General features: G+C 42.8%; 1 protein-coding gene across 2 annotated transcripts in view; it reads right to left on the bottom strand.

The window, feature by feature from the left end:
- Positions 1 to 18395, bottom strand: part of GLIS3 (GLIS family zinc finger 3) — a 964414-nt gene that overhangs the window by 665057 nt on the left and 280962 nt on the right. Inside the window, exons 1-2 of one of the 2 annotated variants that reach the window (XM_086961209.1) lie at positions 9523 to 9638; positions 44 to 251 (exon numbers count right to left, since the gene is read on the bottom strand). In XM_086961209.1, the coding sequence (XP_086817335.1) occupies positions 44 to 174 (131 nt within the window). In that variant the 5' untranslated portion in view covers positions 175 to 251; positions 9523 to 9638. Of the gene's footprint in view, positions 1 to 43; positions 252 to 9522; positions 9639 to 18395 lie in introns of those variants that run through there. The other variant, XM_086961208.1, reaches the window with a different exon arrangement.

Genomic DNA, 18395 nt, shown 5'->3' with positions numbered 1-18395 from the left:
CAATAATATGCATTATATCGATATTACAGATGAAAAGGCAGACCTGGTATCAGATGAAGGTACGTTTAGATGTGACGCGTGTACTGGTTTCTGCACGCCAGGACTGATTTGGTTGCTCCCTGTTGAGGCCTGGTTGGCATTGGGGGAGATAGGTCCAAGTCGCTGCACCATCATAGGGCTGCTGGTGACAACAAGATTGTTACCGTTGCTTCTTCCAAGGGATGTACACTGAGGCCCATAGACAAGACCACCTGGAACCAAAGAACACTGATTATCTTTCCAGTCAATTTTCGATTTTGCAATAGCACACACTTTGCCAAAATTCACATAAATAGCAACAACATTTATGTTTTTGCAGTTATGAGTGGTCTCATCAAGCCATTAGGCTACTAAAACCTCAATTGGATACCAAGCGGGAGGTTATGTGCAGTAAGAATTTAGCCAAAAGATGCATTACAGGAAGAGCACATACCAACAACTCAACGTTCTTTTCATATTCCGTCCTTGGCCAAAAAAAAGTTCACAAACAAAGAATTGCTACTGTAATCGGTTTCAATTTCTTTGTTGTATTTGATCATTGTGATAGACAAAAATTAAAATAAAGTAATTAACAGGTAATTCATTTAAAAATTCCTGAGGGAGAAAGGAAAGGAAGGACTGAGGGTAAGGAAGAAGAAATGGGAAAAATGGAATGAGGAAAAGAAGCTGATTATGTCATTTGTTATGTTATGTTACAATAGTTTATATAGCGCTCAGCTGCCCCAGCAAAGGGGCGTCCCGGCGCTTTGTAGCAGAAAAATAACTGACTCCAATGAGAATAAACAAAGCATAATACCAGACAGGCTTAGTTTCTGGGGAAAAGGTGGTTTTTGACAGCCTTTCTGAAGTCCAAAAGGCTGTCTCGTTCACGTATGTGTGCAGGTAGTGAATTCCACCGTTTAGCTGCTAGATAGCGGAAGGAACGACCTCCCGCTCGGCAGCGCTTGATCCTGGGTACCCTGACCAAACATTGACCTGCAGAGCTTAGTACGCGAGTTGGAACATACGGGGTCAAAACGTTGCAGAGCATTTTAGGAGTAGCAAGTTTTAAAATTTTGAAGGCAAGGCTTAGTGTCTTAAACTGAATTCGCTGAGCCATGGGGAGCCAATGCAGCCTCCGGATGGTATCGGAGATAGAGTAAAATCGGGGAAGGCCTACTAAGGCTCTAGCAGCCGCTTTTGAATGCGCTGCATCTGGGAAATCTCAGCTTGATTGGCTCCCAGGAGCAAGGAACAAGCGTAATCCAGTCGGGAAAGGACCGTGGCCTGGACTATCACCTGTCTTGTGGATGAATCAAAGAACTTTAAAATAGGTCTTAGACCTCGTAAAATCCCAAAGCATGTGGCAGCAACTTTTTTTTGTCTGAAAGCAAAAACTAAGGGAGAAGTCCAGCCACACTTCGAAGTTTTTGACTTCTGATTTGGGTTCCGGGACTTTACCCAGAGCATTGGGCCATCAATGGTCACCCCATAAACCAACGTTTATTCCCACCAACAGCCCCTCTGTCTTGTTTGCATTTAATTGCAGACAGTTAGATGTCATCCAATCTGCCACAGCAGTGAGGCCACTTTTAAACCTGGAACCATTTGGGGCTGATGCTTCAGTCAGGGCAACCACTAGCTGAGTGTCGTCAGCATATGAGACGATGGTAAGGTCCCATTGTCTGGCGACATCTGCTAGTGGCTGGACATACAGATTAAATAAAGTGGGGCTTAATACCGAGCCCTGGGGGACGCCCTGTTCAATAGGATGTGCCTGAGATAGGAAAGGAGGAGTGGACACACGAAAGGACCTCTCGGTCAGAAAAGATCTGAACCAAGCAAGGGCCAGATCGGTGATCCCTGCCTCCTCAAGCCGGTGGAGTAGAATCTTATGGGAGACAGTGTTAATGGCAGCACTGAGATCTAACAAGATCAGTGCCGCTGTTTGTCCATGATCAAGAATGTTCCGCAATATGGAATATGGCTATTGCCCACATAGAACAATAGGGACAGTCCACGGCCCACTTCCACTTTTGCATCTTTGTCTCCATGACTTCTCTGAACTTTGTGAACAATAATTCTCGCCACAGGAGGTCAACAGAAGTTGTATCTGACCAGCTGCACATAAGCAGAAGCCACCACAATGTGTTCTGCTAAGAGGGTTAAGGATGCCCATAGCCTCAAGCCCCCGGTCACCTGAGGAGCACCGGGTTCGCTTTCTCTAGCCAGTCCTGGGCTGCTCTCAAACAATTGAGGAACATATACAGCAGGTGAGAAGTGTTTGGGTTAGCTCAGAGCAGGAGGAGGAGATGCAAGCAGGTTTCTCTGGTCTCAGCATTCATGAAGCAGCACAAGGGTCGGAGGTTGACATACCATGGCCAATCACTCTACTGGCTTTTTTGAAGCTTTGCAGTGATTGTCCATTTCCATTTGTCCCTTGCTTTCTACCCTTTGTAGCCAGTACCAGTATCAGTATTGTGCACAAGGGGGTAAAAGAGACGAGTAGTGTGCTTCCTGCTGCTGCCTTCCACATCTAAGAGAGCACGTGCATGTGGGCTGGAAGCAGAGGCCTCCTTTTCAGGAACTCTGTTTTAACCGTTTCACGGCTGTAACGAGCCGCAAACAAAGTACCAGGCCTGTGGGGGATCAATCACGAAAGAAAGCAAATGTTATACATTAAAAAAATATAGCCGGTCTGCCCAGACTTTGAGCAGGCCATTTTTATTTTCTTATAGCTCAGATTCTGCGTATGCCATTATGTAAAGCGTAGGATTTCACATCTTTCTTCAGCGCTCCTCTCTGTAGGATTGGAAGGGGGACACCTCCCTCATTGCGCACAGTGCTGTTTCTAGCTTCCACTTTTCCAGGTATTCATTTTATATTTGCATCAAGAAGCTTTGGATCTTAATCTATTAACGGGTACATTTATTTCCCAAAATGAATCATGCAGTCTGCTAGTCCTGGCCAATTAAGCTCCGATATAGATGGCAGAATATATTTTTCGACGTTTCATTCTTTATTCATGTTTTTTTAAAATGTGAAAACGCCAACGCGTTCCGTCCTCAATCGGACACTCTGTGCAAAAGTGTTTTCCCATTATAATGACTCGTGAAGAAGTGATCTTAGCATTTGTTTTAAAATTAATCTGGTTCTCACATTTTAAATGTTTGTGTTCAATGTTGTAAATAGTGTCTGTTTATGTACTTTTGTAGCACTGAAGAAGTCTGCATGAGGACAAAACGCGTTGGCGGTTTCAGATTTTAGCCCTTGCGTGTGTTCATTGGCCAACAGCCATCGCGAGCACTACCTCTGTAGTGCTGCGAATGTCCGTTGGGCGACGTGGCCCCACACACTCTGCTAAACTGCCGCACCGCAGCGGAATTGCCGCCGCGGTTAAGCGGTTAAAAGAACATGAATAAAGAATGAACTTCAATAACGCAAAATCATATCGACTTTTTTCTTGGGAAAACAACTGTTTGTTGTAAATCGATCTTACTGTGCATATGGACTAATAATGATGTATACATGCATTTAATACATGGAAGTGTGCTGGGCTGTTTTTGCTAAAACACATATCACCATGTACATTGATGTTCATGGGTGGACAAAACAATGAACACATTGCTTAAGCCGACTAAGAGAAAACATTCCTGCTGGAACCATCATGTTTTGTATATGTAAACATTTGTTTGGGACTGAGTTCAAGAGCACTAGCAGCCTCTGAGAAAAATGGGAAATCATCCAAGATGTGTTGTGCGAGAACACCATGACTGAATGAAAAATATCAGTATACATCGCCATGTAGAGATGCGTCATCACACTTTCTTTGAGAACTTGTCAAGGACATTAACATTTGTCAAAAGACAAATAATGGAATGATTTGCTTTGCGACGTACAGCAAAAGGCTGAAGTTTTGAATGTATAAATTCTATAACAAGAGGACAAACTCTAGAAGAGGACGGCAGAGTACTCTGTTGAACTGTGTATTGATTAAAACCCTTGCTCATTTAAACCTTGTGACAGATGCATTGATGATTTTCCCTTCAGTGTGCAGTAGCGAGATCTCAGAGATTTTGTACAAAAAACCTCAATGTCGAAATTTGACTGCTGTCCAATACCTATTGGGAAGTGTAATTACAGATGTGCCTGCGCCTGCAGATCCTTATAAAACCCATTATGAGGAATTGGAAATTCTCGTCGTACCCTATCTGAGTTCTACCATCACACTTTATTAGCTGCAGATCCACCTTTCTCAAACTCAAGAACAAATTTGAAGAACTGGCACATTATGTATTGTTTTGCTCTAGTGAAAGTGGTGATTAATAATACTGACATTCCCCCGCCAAGTAGACTGTCAGTATAGATTAGGAATGGCCTGTGATCCAGCACGAGTCACGTGCTTCATAGCTCCAACAAATGCTGCTAGCCCCGTAGACTGCTATAGATTACATATAACGTGGTGTGGTGCACTATTCTAAACTCTATGGATCACCTGATCAAATGTTGACAAAATGGGATGGTGGCACAGATAATAGAGCATATCTGTGCCACAATACCAGGACCTGCCTGCCTTTATAATCCGGTTAGCCCATTTGGTGACACCTTTATCGGTCACTTCAAGTAATATACATGAATTAATACTTTTATCTAAAATATATTCAAGCATGTGTGTACATAAAGACTAAGATGTAGAAAAGGGATACTGTTCACAAAGTAAGGTTATCATATAAGTTAAACTAGGAGATTAAACTTTTAAAATGTAATTGTGTATGAAATCAAATGAATTTTATCGTGTAATGGTTTTTATCAATTGCTTTTAATTATTCCAGCAAATTTTATGAATGTGTAATATTGTAAGATTTTAAATAATCAAACAATAAAGATTACTTTACTTTATCATATATGTAGGAAAATAAGAAAACGGTGAGGGAGTGGAAAGGGTTGCATAAAACATGCAGTAATGCCAGTTTTATTACAACAATAATATGACATCAAAAACAGAGGGACTACTTTTCAAATTTTGACTTAGATTTACATTGACCTTAAAAAATGCTACCGATATTCTCAGTTCTATGGAACACAATGGAGAAAACAGTTTGATGTGGTATCTCAAGGAACATATTAAGACAGTTCTGAATGGTGCCCAGCCGTACAGCAACAATTTTAGGGTTTGTGCCCACAAATCTCTAGCAAAAAAGGTGATTGAAAGCTTTAACAATACTAGGCATGGGCGGATTTTGCAGATTCGCAATCCGCGGATTTGCGAATTTGCGGATTTGCGGATTCACAAAATCTGCGGATTTTGCGAATCCGCGGATTTGCGGATTTTGTGGTGGGGGGGTCTTCTGTGCGAGTTCATGTGCCTCTTGTGTGTATAAAAGGTCAGAGATAGATCAGTTCAGCAGATGAAGAGAAAGAAGCTCCTGGTCACAGGAACAGCACGGGTATTGCGCTCGTGAAAGTCAAGGATGCAAAGGCCTCTATCCAGCATCACAGCTGATTTTCCACGGTAGATTTGAAAAGAAAGCAGACCTGTGCCCAGCCTACTCATGTAACTATTTTACAATGGTGCCAGCAAGCTGCCAGCGCCGTTGTAAAATAGTTACAAAGTTAGCTTGCACAGGAAGCACTTAGATAAAATAAAGCAGCACCTGCTTCGTTTTATCTAGTGGTGCCTGTGCAAGCTAACTTTGTAACTATTTTACAACGGCGCTGGCAGCTTGCTGGCGCCATTGTAAAATAGTTACATGAGTGGGGGTTCAACTTTTGAACCCGTTACGTCCGCGTATTTTTTTTTGCGGATTTTGCGGGAAATCCGCAAAATTCGCGGATTGCGGATTTCCCAAAAATCCGCAAAATCCGCGAGCGTAACGGATTTCCCGCTCATGCCTAAACAATACCACATTGTGATAGCATCGTTCTGATGTTATTTTTGCTAGTGGCCTGAAATTATGTAAACACTGAAGTACAACACTTGACCGTGACCAAACTGTTCAAATTAATGAAAGAATCATACTTAAGATGAACTATCTGTTGCCCATCAATCAAAAAACAATAAACACAATTTAAATAACTTATTTTGGGGGGGGGTGTTACCAGTTCTGCATACAATGATCTAGTCATAGAAATACATACAAAAAAACAAGGAGGTATTTGCTGGAGCAGCTAAAAAAGTCCGGAACAACAGTGCTATAGTAAAGAGACAAGCCGAGGGCAACAATGAAAAAGTGTAATCTTATTTTGAAACTGAACGTGAAAGATATTTATGAAAAGAAATGTACCGCGTACACCAGTTTAGAAATAATGGAAAACAAAAATCACCAATACCAAGGTATTCCTACAGAGAGAAAATGTTAGCTTGACAAAAAAACGGGGCAGATTAACACTTTCTTGCTTTCACCTAATACTGAAATAAATACAGTAATGGAGACAGCATTTTACCTAATCTTCAGGATAACAAGATGGACAACACTGCTGCACTTGTGTGCACCTAAGTAGGACATACCATGAGATAGTGAAAGGAAAGAAGAGGGATTTGAACAGCTGACCAAAGATGAAGTAATGAGCAAAGGAGGAAATGAAACATAAATTATTACATGAGTGGTTTAGAACTCTAGATACTTGTAGTTTATGAGTTTTTTGCACATTTATGTACATTCCTATTCTATGCATGAGAAAAGAATGGACACAGATGCATGGCATACATGTTAACTACTAAATTATGATGCTTTCCGTACTTTATGTGAGTGTACCCTGCATATCCGGTCAATTCACAGAGGCATTTTCAAGTACATAGAGTCCTACTCTTGTAGTACTATTTTACATACTCTTACATGCCACTATAAATTGACTTGCTACATCTAAAATTAGATTAACCTCATGCGCGCTAGCGGAATTCCGCTTGCACGCTGAGATTTTGTAAATCTCATGTTACGTGACGAGCTGGGCTCGTCATCAGCGTGCGAGGAGGCTACGCCATGACGAGCCCAGCTCGTCATCAGCGTGGAAGGGGTTAAAATTGGAGTATTGACGAAATATACATGTACAAATAGAAAGTAACCTTGGTCAAAGTTTGTTTAGTCTGAATCCCTGCAATCTGATGACCTGGCTAAGGTGAATGGGAAAGCAGATTGGCAGGAATTGTGGGGCATATTATCAAGAAAGGGCGTTACATTATCGCCGCTTTTATCGGCAGGAAATTGCCGATAAAGCGGCGATAATGGGCTTGATAATATGCTCTATGAATTCCAATCGAAGCCCATGTTAGATGTCCTCACATATAACATGGGCTTCGACTGGAATTCATAGAGCATATTATCAAGCCCATTATCGCCGCTTCATCAGCAGTTTCCTGCCGATAAAAGCGGTGATAATGTAACGCCCTTTCTTGATAATATGCCCCATAGTTTCTCCACTGCCCTACAGGGCTGCTCTAGAAGCAACTATTCGACAGCAGTACATCGCTAATTCCCTGCTACTAGAAGTCCTGTCTATATTTCACATAGTGCCTTACAGCGCAATAAACGGCTGCACAAGCTTTTTGGGTACTCTGGTATTAGAGAAGGGGGCCACAGATGCTTGTGCGGCCCTTTCTATAATGCTGATAGCACTGGTGCAAATGTACCAGCAGCGCTATCTTCAAAGAGCCTTCCCTCATTTGCATGGATATACTGCCCCCATGCAAATGAGGGAATCACTTTGCCTCAGTGCTGGTGCCGTATTACGGATGCAGGCACAGAGGCAAACATGCCCTTAGGATGCGCACTGGCAGTGTGCCACAAAAAGATGGAGTACTGTCAGTCTGCCGCTGAGTGAAGCTCTCTGGACAGGAAAAATGAAGTCCCAAGAACAACTGAGACATCCCAGTGCAGACAAGTGCAGTCACTTAATCCACCCACCTATGGGCAGTGGCGGCCGCCATGGTTCACGGACCAAGGGGCGGGCCCACAGTGAGAGGGGGCAAGAGGGAGTGAGGGAGGTAAATGGTGCTCAGTGTTTGAAAAAAAAGAATAATGTAATAAACAACTACCTTGTCGCACCGGGTCCCCCATCTCTGCTCTTGCTCTCCTCGTCGGACTGAGGCACAGGAAGCACAGCCAGGCTGCCCTGACCAATCACAACGCTGCAATGCAGCGTTCTTATTGGTTTTGAGCGTCCTGGTATGACACTCAACCAGGGAATGGGGGCCTGGGTTTCTTCTCAATGGGCAGGCTGCAAAGCAGCCAGCATGGAGAGCAGGGAAAGTGCGCATGACCTATTTGGGTGGCCCAAGAGGGTCGACCAAACATCATTGCGCACTTAGGAGTGGCCAAAACACTCCTCCCCTGCCCTAGTCCGAGAGCAGAGTAGCCCCGCCCAATCAACCACAAAGCAGCAGGAAACATAAAATGATAATAATTCAAAGTTATTATCATTTTATGTTTAATTTACTTTGCAGTGCACTGCTTAAAAGCAGTGGGGCGACGCTCCTCTGTCAGAACAGAGGAGCCGACCCTGCCTGTAGGGGTCTCTAACCCCTATTTAAAGTGCAGGCTAGTTGTCACTCTGTATTTCACTGAATATGCTGTCTCCAGTGCACCGCAGTTTCGTAGCTGTCGGGGGTGCAACGCAGTCATTGTAATAGGCGCACTATCCTTATTTGCACCTGGCACACCTGTTTCAATGTACGCCATGATGCAAGCAAGGACAGTGCACCCTAGATGTAATGCAGGCCCTGGAAGCAAATGATAAATGAGTACCAAAGAGTGTGTTTCCTAGGGATTCCCTGGATGTTGACTTTTGGAGCAAAATAGATACAGTTGCCATCACTATAATATTGACTGACAGAGCTAGAAAATCACATCTTTTTCCTCTGCTTCAATGACTGCACTGTTTATCAAACACAGTTCAAGAAAAGTTAATAAAATCTGACCACCTGGAGCCCCAAAACATTAGCTGAGTAAGGAAGAACAATTAACACCATGTAAATCACTTTTGATCAATGAGCATCAACAAAGCCAATCGCCCAGGTTAATACATTTATTTTAGGATATGATGCAGTACCTTCTTAGTGGAGGGACCTCTAGTATGCTCTAATTGCTGACACCTGTACAGAAAAATGCCACCTAACAGTCCAGGATCTGATTAAAACAAGTTTTTTTTATCAATTCTCTGACTACCTGGATATAACTGTCTACTTAGAGACCATACATGAGAGTTTAGGTGCTAGGTAAGAGACTTGGAACCTAGGAGCACGAGGTTGCTGTTGTCCCTAGAGTATGTTTGCCTTGTGTATTTGTCTCTCACTAGTTTTTGTTTTCTGTCTTTCAGTATCACAAAATGTCCTCTTTCTGAGGGAATGAAAGCTCTCACAAAACCCCATCTATTGTTATATATGTGCTAATCCTAAATCACCCAGGTTCATCCATAAGATCTTGCTTCCTTCCCACTGCCTCTTATTCACTTGCTACAGATAGGCTTACTATTTGCTGATAATGCAGTTCTCAGGCTTTGATAACTCACCATCTGTGAAGCTCTCTTGAAGTTCATGAGTGACGGTACTACAGGCTCCAGAAAGGGCGTTCCTCCGTTGCGCACCCTGCACTGGAAGAACCTAGTGCCCCGGGCATCTTCAAGGCTCTCTCTCACCAGTTGAGCCTTTGGGCAATTGATCACACTCCCTGGCCGGAAAGCCGGAGCATGTTCTGCCGGAGAGCCTCAGCAGAGAATCTCTCTAGATGTGGCAGGCACTGGGACATATGTAATCTTCTGTTGTCAATCAAACTGTAGCCACTCCCATTGTGACCATGCAAGGGACAACCCCTACGATTTTTGGCAGAAAACTGTAAACATAGCAGCAAACAATCTGCGTTAATTGCACAGGCGGCTACACCACATACACTGCCTCTGAGGCTCAGGTGTAAGCATGACAGCTGCCTATTGGCCCTAAAGAATGCAGAATGTGCAGCTTTGTCTGATCTTTTTTTCCCAGAAAAAAATTCTAAACTATGAACCCCAAGCATGATATACATAGTCTTGCCACGGATAAGACACACAATGCTGACAGTAAGGTATCGATTTTGTGTGAAGGGCATTTTGGAGCCTACTTTCTACGTACAAAAGTGGTGTTTCTGAAAAGTCTTACTGACACTCTAGACACCAAGGTACCTCATTGATCGAGCGGTCAGGTAAAGCTCAGGCAGGGAAAGCCTGCACAACCTGTCCTGCTAGTTTGCCTTGGCCCTGCTCGTGCATGGCAGCATGCAGGTAACCTGCTTCTCCCTAATGAGGGAAACATGCACTATGCATTATGTTGCATTATAGCAAAGACTCGAATGTAATGTTGTACGCCCTCTAAAGCACTGAATCCACTATTAAGCCAAGCAAAAATGCATCTAAGCAGAGCCACTGGAATTAGGCAACTGCAAAGTACCAACTTTTGCAGCAGGGATTGCAAACGTAGGCAGCAAGAAAAGGCGGGCTAATGCTGTGCTAGTACTACTTTATTTTTTGTCATTTTTACACGTTAACACTGTCTGCTAAAAGATTTCATATTATTAGTACCAGTGTAATACCCAAATGCAGCAATAAGCAACTGAAAGATGATCAGCCACCCTTTTCAATGCACCTTCCACTGTGCAGAAACGCATTGCCATATTTTTAGAAACATTTGAACCGTTAGAGCTAAAAACAAAAATCATTTTTAGTAAATCTGCAGATTATGCAGCAGAGGATGAATTATTTAGCAAATGAGGCATAGCCCTGATTATGTAGAAATAGCTGCAGCTGGAGAATTGCACAATTGTTGTGGCCCCGGATGCACAGTATGAGTGAGCTCAATGTGTGCATTGTCTGTTTATGCATGCGTAGCCAATTGAACGCCGCTGACTAAATAACTGAGAACCTGACAAAGTACAGGGTGCAGTAAAGAGCCATGCACTCATGCTCATTGGAAGGGTCTGTCTTCAACTTAAGCAACCCCTGTACATGTGGGAGGATGGAAGCACACAACAGCCTGAGAAGAACCCCCTCTGAGTTACAGTGTGCTCTCCCAGCACCCCGCCCAGAGGAAAGAATCACTTTACCTTGGAACCCAAGGCAAATAAACACAGATTTAACTGATACGCTGTAACTTGCCTTTTTTTGCAACTGGAAGAGAAAACGTGTGCGGGTGCCAGGGAGTCAGAGAACCCTTCTAACAGATGGGTGTCAAGTTGCTTTCTTTTTGTGTCAGATATTTGTTTGCTTGGTCAAATGAAAACTTGAAACCATGTAATCAGTCTATTGTTCATACATGATTACGCATGAGCTCACTGAACCTTAGGTGCCAAAAAGTCAGATGTGCATGGTAAGCACGCAAAGTAAATACCACAAGGAAAGGCAAATTAAACCCAAATGATTTGTTTCTTCTGTGTGTACATAATTCCCAAGCAGTACAATGGGGCAGGGAGCTAGAAGTTTCCTGTAAGATATTAATGTCCCTGATTCTTTCAGCCTGACTGATGGAGCAAGAGTTGTCCCCTCAATCCTGGTCCCCCAAACCATGGTTGACTCCGTCCAGGCAACCTGCCTTGGAGTCTTTCCCTTGTCTACGGTAAGCGCCCACCGTAATAGCAGAGTGGTGGTAATGAGACCTGGGGTTTGGCTATATAGACTAAGAGAATTTAAAGTAGTTGAGTGTACCAGCCGACTACACGTTGATTAGCAGAAACAGGGGGGGACTCCTTCCAACTTTGTTCCAAAAAGCCACTTTGTGCCATCAATAGCTTTCCCTTGTTCTGCAACCACAGTGCCTGGGCCACAGCCTTTTGCTAACTCCATCCACAGTGGTTGGTTGAGGTTAAACATGTGGGCAGCGTTGTCTAGGTACATAGCACCTGAAATCCTAAAACAACTTCCGTTTAGCCATCTTCATGAAGGCTAATGGCCTCTGTGTTGAGACCTTATTGTGCCAGGAGTTGAATAAAGTTACATTAACCCCAACTATGTGTCTTCAGAATGACAGTACCGATAGTAAGGCATATAACTATATAATCCCACACTTGTAAACATTTAACTGAGCTAGCGTTCTCAGGAACATTTAACACTGGAAGTGAGGGCTACTACAGTTGTATACACATTTTACAACGCTGTGCACGCCCAGCTCAAACTAATTCCACCTGTGCCAAAGCAAGTAAATAACCCTCCTAGAACAGAGATATCATCTTTCTTAATCGAGAAGCTAAGTCAACTATATGACATCACGTACTTTACCCATACCAGCCCTTACATGATACCTTTCGTCCACTCCTGAGGTATCAATGTGCACAGTAATCAGGGCCCTAGAATTATGTGGCAGGAGAGAGCCAAACAAAGTATGTGTCAGGGTTGACTCAATTATGCTGCAAAAAAGAGAAATTATCCAGCATAATGCAGCACGTTTTGTGATTGTATTTCTTCATTATTTTGCAATTTATACCCATGTTCACAATGTCTTGCACAGGTTTCTCCTCATTACTAATTGTTTAGCCCACATGCAGCAATAAATGACAGAAAGGTGAACAGTGAGACTTTGTGGAGGGCCTTCTACTGTGCGTTTTTTAATAACCTTTGATATATTTTAGCTTTTTTTGTTAAAATCTGCAGATTATGAAGCAGACAATGGATTATGAGGCAAATCCATAACTATGCAGTAAATACCTCTGCCACAAAATTGCATAATTCCACTGGCCCCGAAAATAATGTTTTTGGGGGGCTTTTATGTGATCCCACCTGTGATCTCCGAGACAACTTCATTTGCGATGTTGTGTGCAGTCATGAGCAGTGCATGGGGACAAATATAAGTGCTTTTGGCGGTTTTGTGCACCCTTAATTTTAAAGTTACTACCTCATCATCCAGTGCATACATCGTCACACCTTTTTTCACATTCTGTTGAACATCAGCAATAACCATTTTTTTAAATGTTGTGGATGCTAAACAGTATCGCCAAAAGACTTCATTGGCAAAATCAAAAATACTACTGGCTTTGCCACCGCTTGTTTATTTAACTGCTTCCCATTTGTGATTGTTATGTTTTTTTCTTCGTTTGTGTACAACCCTACCACTGTTTACTGCTTCTATTATTTTTGTTCATGCAACTTGATTGGACACGGTCCCAAGTCTCTGTGACCTTTTGGGTCTGATCTGCAACTGTAAATTCATGAACATTCATGAGCAAATGTCGCTCTTCTCTCACTTTCGATGTGGCTATGGCAGTCCAGGTTACCTAGGGACTGCCTGCCGGTCCATCTAGCTCTTCTGAAACACACAGACGAACTTGCTGGAACCCTACTGCTCTGCAGAGCTGAAAGCTCTCTCCTGCACCCGTCTAGACACATTAAGCAGGCTGCCTTGTGGCCGCCATCTCACATGCCTGTTCCGCCCAGCGAGTCTGCTGAGTGCCATGGAAACCTCCGGACACACAAGCTGTGCCAGAACTGCAGAGTACCTTCTTAAGAAAAAGAAACATTGAGGGGTCATGGCAACTCGGTTAATTTTTTACATTGTTGCAAGGACAAAATTACCTCCAGCGAGGGCAGAGGTCCAAACAGGATCAAGACACGCTGTTCTTGCGTTTTTGTTCACTTTCTGGGGAAATGTTTTTCCATGCGTTTCTTGTAGCGATATCATTATAAAATCAGGCTGAGTAAAGTCAGAGCTAAGGCAATGGGAAATGCTCAAGTAAAGGCCGGGAACTGAAATTCATAGGCCCATGTGGGAAAGGGAGAGCAATTTTCTTTTATCACTCTGTGCATAGCTGGCAAGTTTTCAGAATGGTTATGTGTGACATTTCCAAGTTTCCACTGGTTGAATGCGTGACATTGAATGCCTTAGGAGTGACACTCTGGGGGACACTCAATTACAAAACAATTATGTCCAAGTAATGAGATAACCTTCATAATTTAACTCGTTGGTTTACAATATCTGTAATGTGTGTTAAACTCTTGCACACCTGTTGGGAGCAGCCACGGCCGGTAGTAGGTGTAACTGCAGGGCGGTGACGTAGGGAGGGGGAGGGGCAGGGTTGTAATGTATGGATTACGGACTATAACAGGTAAGTAAACTTATAAATAAATAAAACGAATTTCGTTGTGTGCACTGCATCATCAAATGCGATGCAGTGCAACCACCGAAATTCGTTTTATTTATTTATATGTTTACTTACCTGTTATAGTCCGTAATCCATACATTACAACCCCCCACCCTGCCCATCCCCATCCCTACGTCACCGCCCTGCAGTTACACCTACTACCGGCCGTGGCTGGTTGGGAGACATGCAACCTACTCCTTGCCTTGAATGGCAAGCGGGGCCGGACTGGCTACCGGGCTTTTTGGCATGCTGCCGAGCTGGGGGTTGATGTCACTGTGGTGGGGGCTAATTTCGTTGATGGAGACTCGTGTGTGCTGCGAAATAAACAAAGCAAAACTAATTTCATTCAGCACAAGCAGGTGCCCATCAACTAAATCAGCCCCCAGCTCGGCAGCATGCCAAAACGCCCGGTAGCCAGTCCTGTCCTGATGGCAAGGAGTAGGTGTCTTAATGCATGGCAAGGCATAAACTGAACTGTGACACGCAGCTCTCTTCAGGCCAAGTAAAGCCTCAGCCCTCATTTTTCAATTATGATACTGTCCACCAGAGGTGGCTTTTTCAACAACATCACATAGAATTCTGGGTTTTGCAGTGAGATAGGTTTTAGATACAAAGCCAGACTGTTGAAATGATTACATGCCAGTAGTATCACTGCACTCCACGCTCTAGGAAAATGAGTGCTGACTCCTTTTACAAAAATGCCATATTTAGTGCTGGGCAGGCAGTCCAACAAAAAGTGATTAGGAAGCAGACAAGTGATGCCTGCTTTTCTTTTTTTTTTTTTTAGGGCGCAGGAGTAAGGTAAAACAATCTTTTACTGTGGAGAAGTTTGGAGAAGGGGGATTGTTGGTTTGTAAGCAAATTGTATAGCTGGACTATGGACTGGAAAGTGTGACATATTTTGAGACTTTTATAAATAGGGTTTTTAGATTGCACACAAAAAGTATCTGGTAATCCAAATGCTGCTTGGTTCAGCTGTAAACCCTCAAAATATTTGCCACTGCACTTCTGGAGATCTGCGATCAGCAGGTCTTTAGTATCAGGATGGATAATGGTCAGAAATCCCATTAATGGTGAACGGCTAGGACTGGCGAGGCTGGGGAATGACAAGGAGCAGATTAATTACAGTCCTGTCTGATATTTATTCCAATGTAATGTTTGTAGCAGCTGCAATACTGTGATGTTATGTCAATTTGAATTCTGGACCATCTTGGCTCCTGTAAAAAACACATACTGTTTAATTCTATTCTATAATTAAGGCAGATCGAAAATAGCAGTGGGCAGGGGTGGACTGAGACACAACATAGGGCAACTAAAAGTGGACCCCATTAGTGAATCAGATAGCTAAAAAGTGGCCCATATTTGCAAATAATGCCAGTATTGAACTTTTAAAGTCACGCTGTATGGATATTTTGCAATGTATGGGAAACAGCATGCATTTTTTTGCTTGTTGTAATAACAGGGAAATCAACTGAAAAAGCCTGCCCATCTGCTATAAAACTGCCCACAATCTCCTACAAACCTGCCCACACACTGATCTGCCAGGCCAGCCCATCAGACACTGCCTGATTGTCGTATAGGCCAGCCAGACTCTGGAGGTGGGTGAAGTCAGACATACTGATTCTGGGTTGCACTGTTAAGCACCCAGGTTTGCTTAAACAGAGTTACTGTACAAATACTAGTGTTGGATACTAATTGAAATGGTCGAATAGCACCCCCAGTACAGACTGACATTTTTATTTGCTCAGTAAAAACTGTTTTCGAACTCAAGACAAATCCTACTGTATACTACAATTATTAAGTGAGTACCTGCAATGGGCCTTATATTTTGTTTCAAGTACTGTCATTATTCTAAATTACTAAGGATATAAAATATTGCAGTTCTTATGGTCCTGGCTACTGTCTAATGTAATATTTTTACCCACCGGCTGGAATTATGGAATGGCTCACTAGAAGGGCCCTGGACTGGTACTTGCAGAGGGGCTTCAGAACAAGAAGCAGGTGAAGCAGTTGTTTTCATCCGGCCGGGGTGACTGCTATCTGTGTTTGTGAGGCTGCTGAGGCACAGAACTGGTCCATAGGACTTGGTAAAACATCCGACCTGTCAGTGAGTGCAACTTTCTGGCTGCTTGTAAAAGGAATACAAATCTTCCGCCCTCTGCTTGAGCTGCTCTCTGGGCCAATCAGACACGAATTGGTCGGACTGGAGCAATCGCAGTGCCGGAAAACAACAATATAATATAGCAAGGGGGTTCACCCAAACATAGTCACTGGGACCTAGGTCGTAACAGTACTGAGAGGAAGGGGTCCCAGTGTGAAATTGGCAATAGACACAAAGTAATCAAAAATTAGACACACAATAAATGAATCTACACTGTTTTTATTCACAATGTAGATATTTGTTAGATATAGTATCTGGCAGTACACATTCAAAAAGTTGTATGGTGCCCCAGGGGAAAAGGGGAAGTGATAAGGTGAGGATAGTGTGGATAGGGAATCGTGACAATAAAATCAACCAAATATCGTAAATGCAATTGACAATTGCTCCTTGCCTATCAGCTTCACGCCAAAACTTCAACATTAATGTATTATGTGAAGCATGATTCATATCTAGTGATGCATTGAACCTATGGTCTTTTGTTTTTGTATATTGAAATTGACATACAAATGCATCTACGATATTTGGTTGATTTTATTGTCACGATTCCCTATCCACACTATCCTCACCTTATCACTTCCCCTTTTCCCCTGGGGCACCATACAACTTTTTGAATGTGTACTGCCAGATACTATATCTAACAAATATCTACATTGTGAATAAAAACAGTGTAGATTCATTTATTGTGTTTCTAATTTTTGATTACTTTGTGTCTATTGCCAATTTCACACTGGGACCCCTTCCTCTCAGTACGGAAAACAACAATAGGCAAGACGCCAACCTCGGGATCCACATAGGGTACACCCTCTCAGATTAAAATTAAATTGTTAATTATCATGACAACGTGTTGCTGACAAAACACCACGTGGTACACACGAGAGCCGGGCTCAGCTTGATAGCTGGTGATGATGTTTATTCTCCTGATGGATCACAGAGAGAGATTGATAATGTGTGAATAAAATGAAACAAAACTGAGACAGCTGGTTTGTTGACAGAGCACACTCTACACTAGGCAGCACAGCACACTCAGTGCCAGTGAGCTCGGCCCACTGCAACTCATTACAGAGCACACCTTCTGGGAATGGCTTGAGGGAACTCTAAAATGCGTGACTAATGCCTTTTAGTGCGGTGATGCAGACACTAGTTCGAAAATGCATTATTCTAACCCCTGATGCGTGGTACTTGGCAGGGTTACTTGTGCAACACTTTCCTTGTGTGGAGACAGAGTGCGTGGAGATACTTTGCATATGCAGAAACACCAGGAAACATTTGTTTAGTAGTGAGGGGATGATGAATCACATAACACACTTTTGGAGTTTCATTCTTGATCCTCATCCTCTAACTCAGGGCATTTTAAGATTGAATTTGGCCTCAGATTGAGTTTGCCTGGATTGATTACTATTCATACTGTATTTGAGTTGTAATCCCTTTACAACCTTCTGGAGTAAACCGTGACTGCTTACAATTGCAAAGTTTGAAAGTTAAGATTAGAAAATTAATAACTCCGGTATCCAAAATGAAAGGAACATTCCTAAGCTTTGAAATACCAATGGCAATTATCAGTATCTACTGTGCATACTGCCCAGTAACCACCTACTGCCACAGGACCTAGTCCAGTGGCTACGTTTTAGCTGTGGAACTAGTATATTTGACATTTAATCTCAGTTTTACCACTTTATGTAACTATGATGGATATAAGCACTGTATTCCTCAGCTGAGCAGGGCCCCGGCCAACAAAACAGTGACATTTCTCTTGGATAGTCAGAATCACTTCCACACCAGTTGATTGAAATGTGAAACCAAGGGACAATATTTTTGATCCCAGCTTCCCAGTTGGCCAAATTGTAGACTCTCGGGCAATCACTTTTTAAAAGTGAATTCCTCTCTATTTTTTAACAAACTTGGGAGATTTAGAATCAATGTTAAAGCTGCTAGTAAGCATGCAGTTAAAAAAACGAACTGGCTATTACCCGTTGAAGGGTAGAAATGCCCAGCCTCATGGTATATTCATCAAAATGAAATATGGTGGAAAATATATAGCCTTTGCAGCAAGTAGCAGTGTACTACAGTCATGGGTCTACTACTTTAACACACAGTTTGATCCTGGGCAAATCATACTCAATCTGTGC

Source organism: Lissotriton vulgaris, chromosome 3_1 (assembly GCF_964263255.1).
Source record: "Lissotriton vulgaris chromosome 3_1, aLisVul1.2, whole genome shotgun sequence".
NCBI lineage: Eukaryota > Metazoa > Chordata > Amphibia > Caudata > Salamandridae > Lissotriton > Lissotriton vulgaris.
This window is presented reverse-complemented; position numbering and strand designations above follow the sequence as displayed.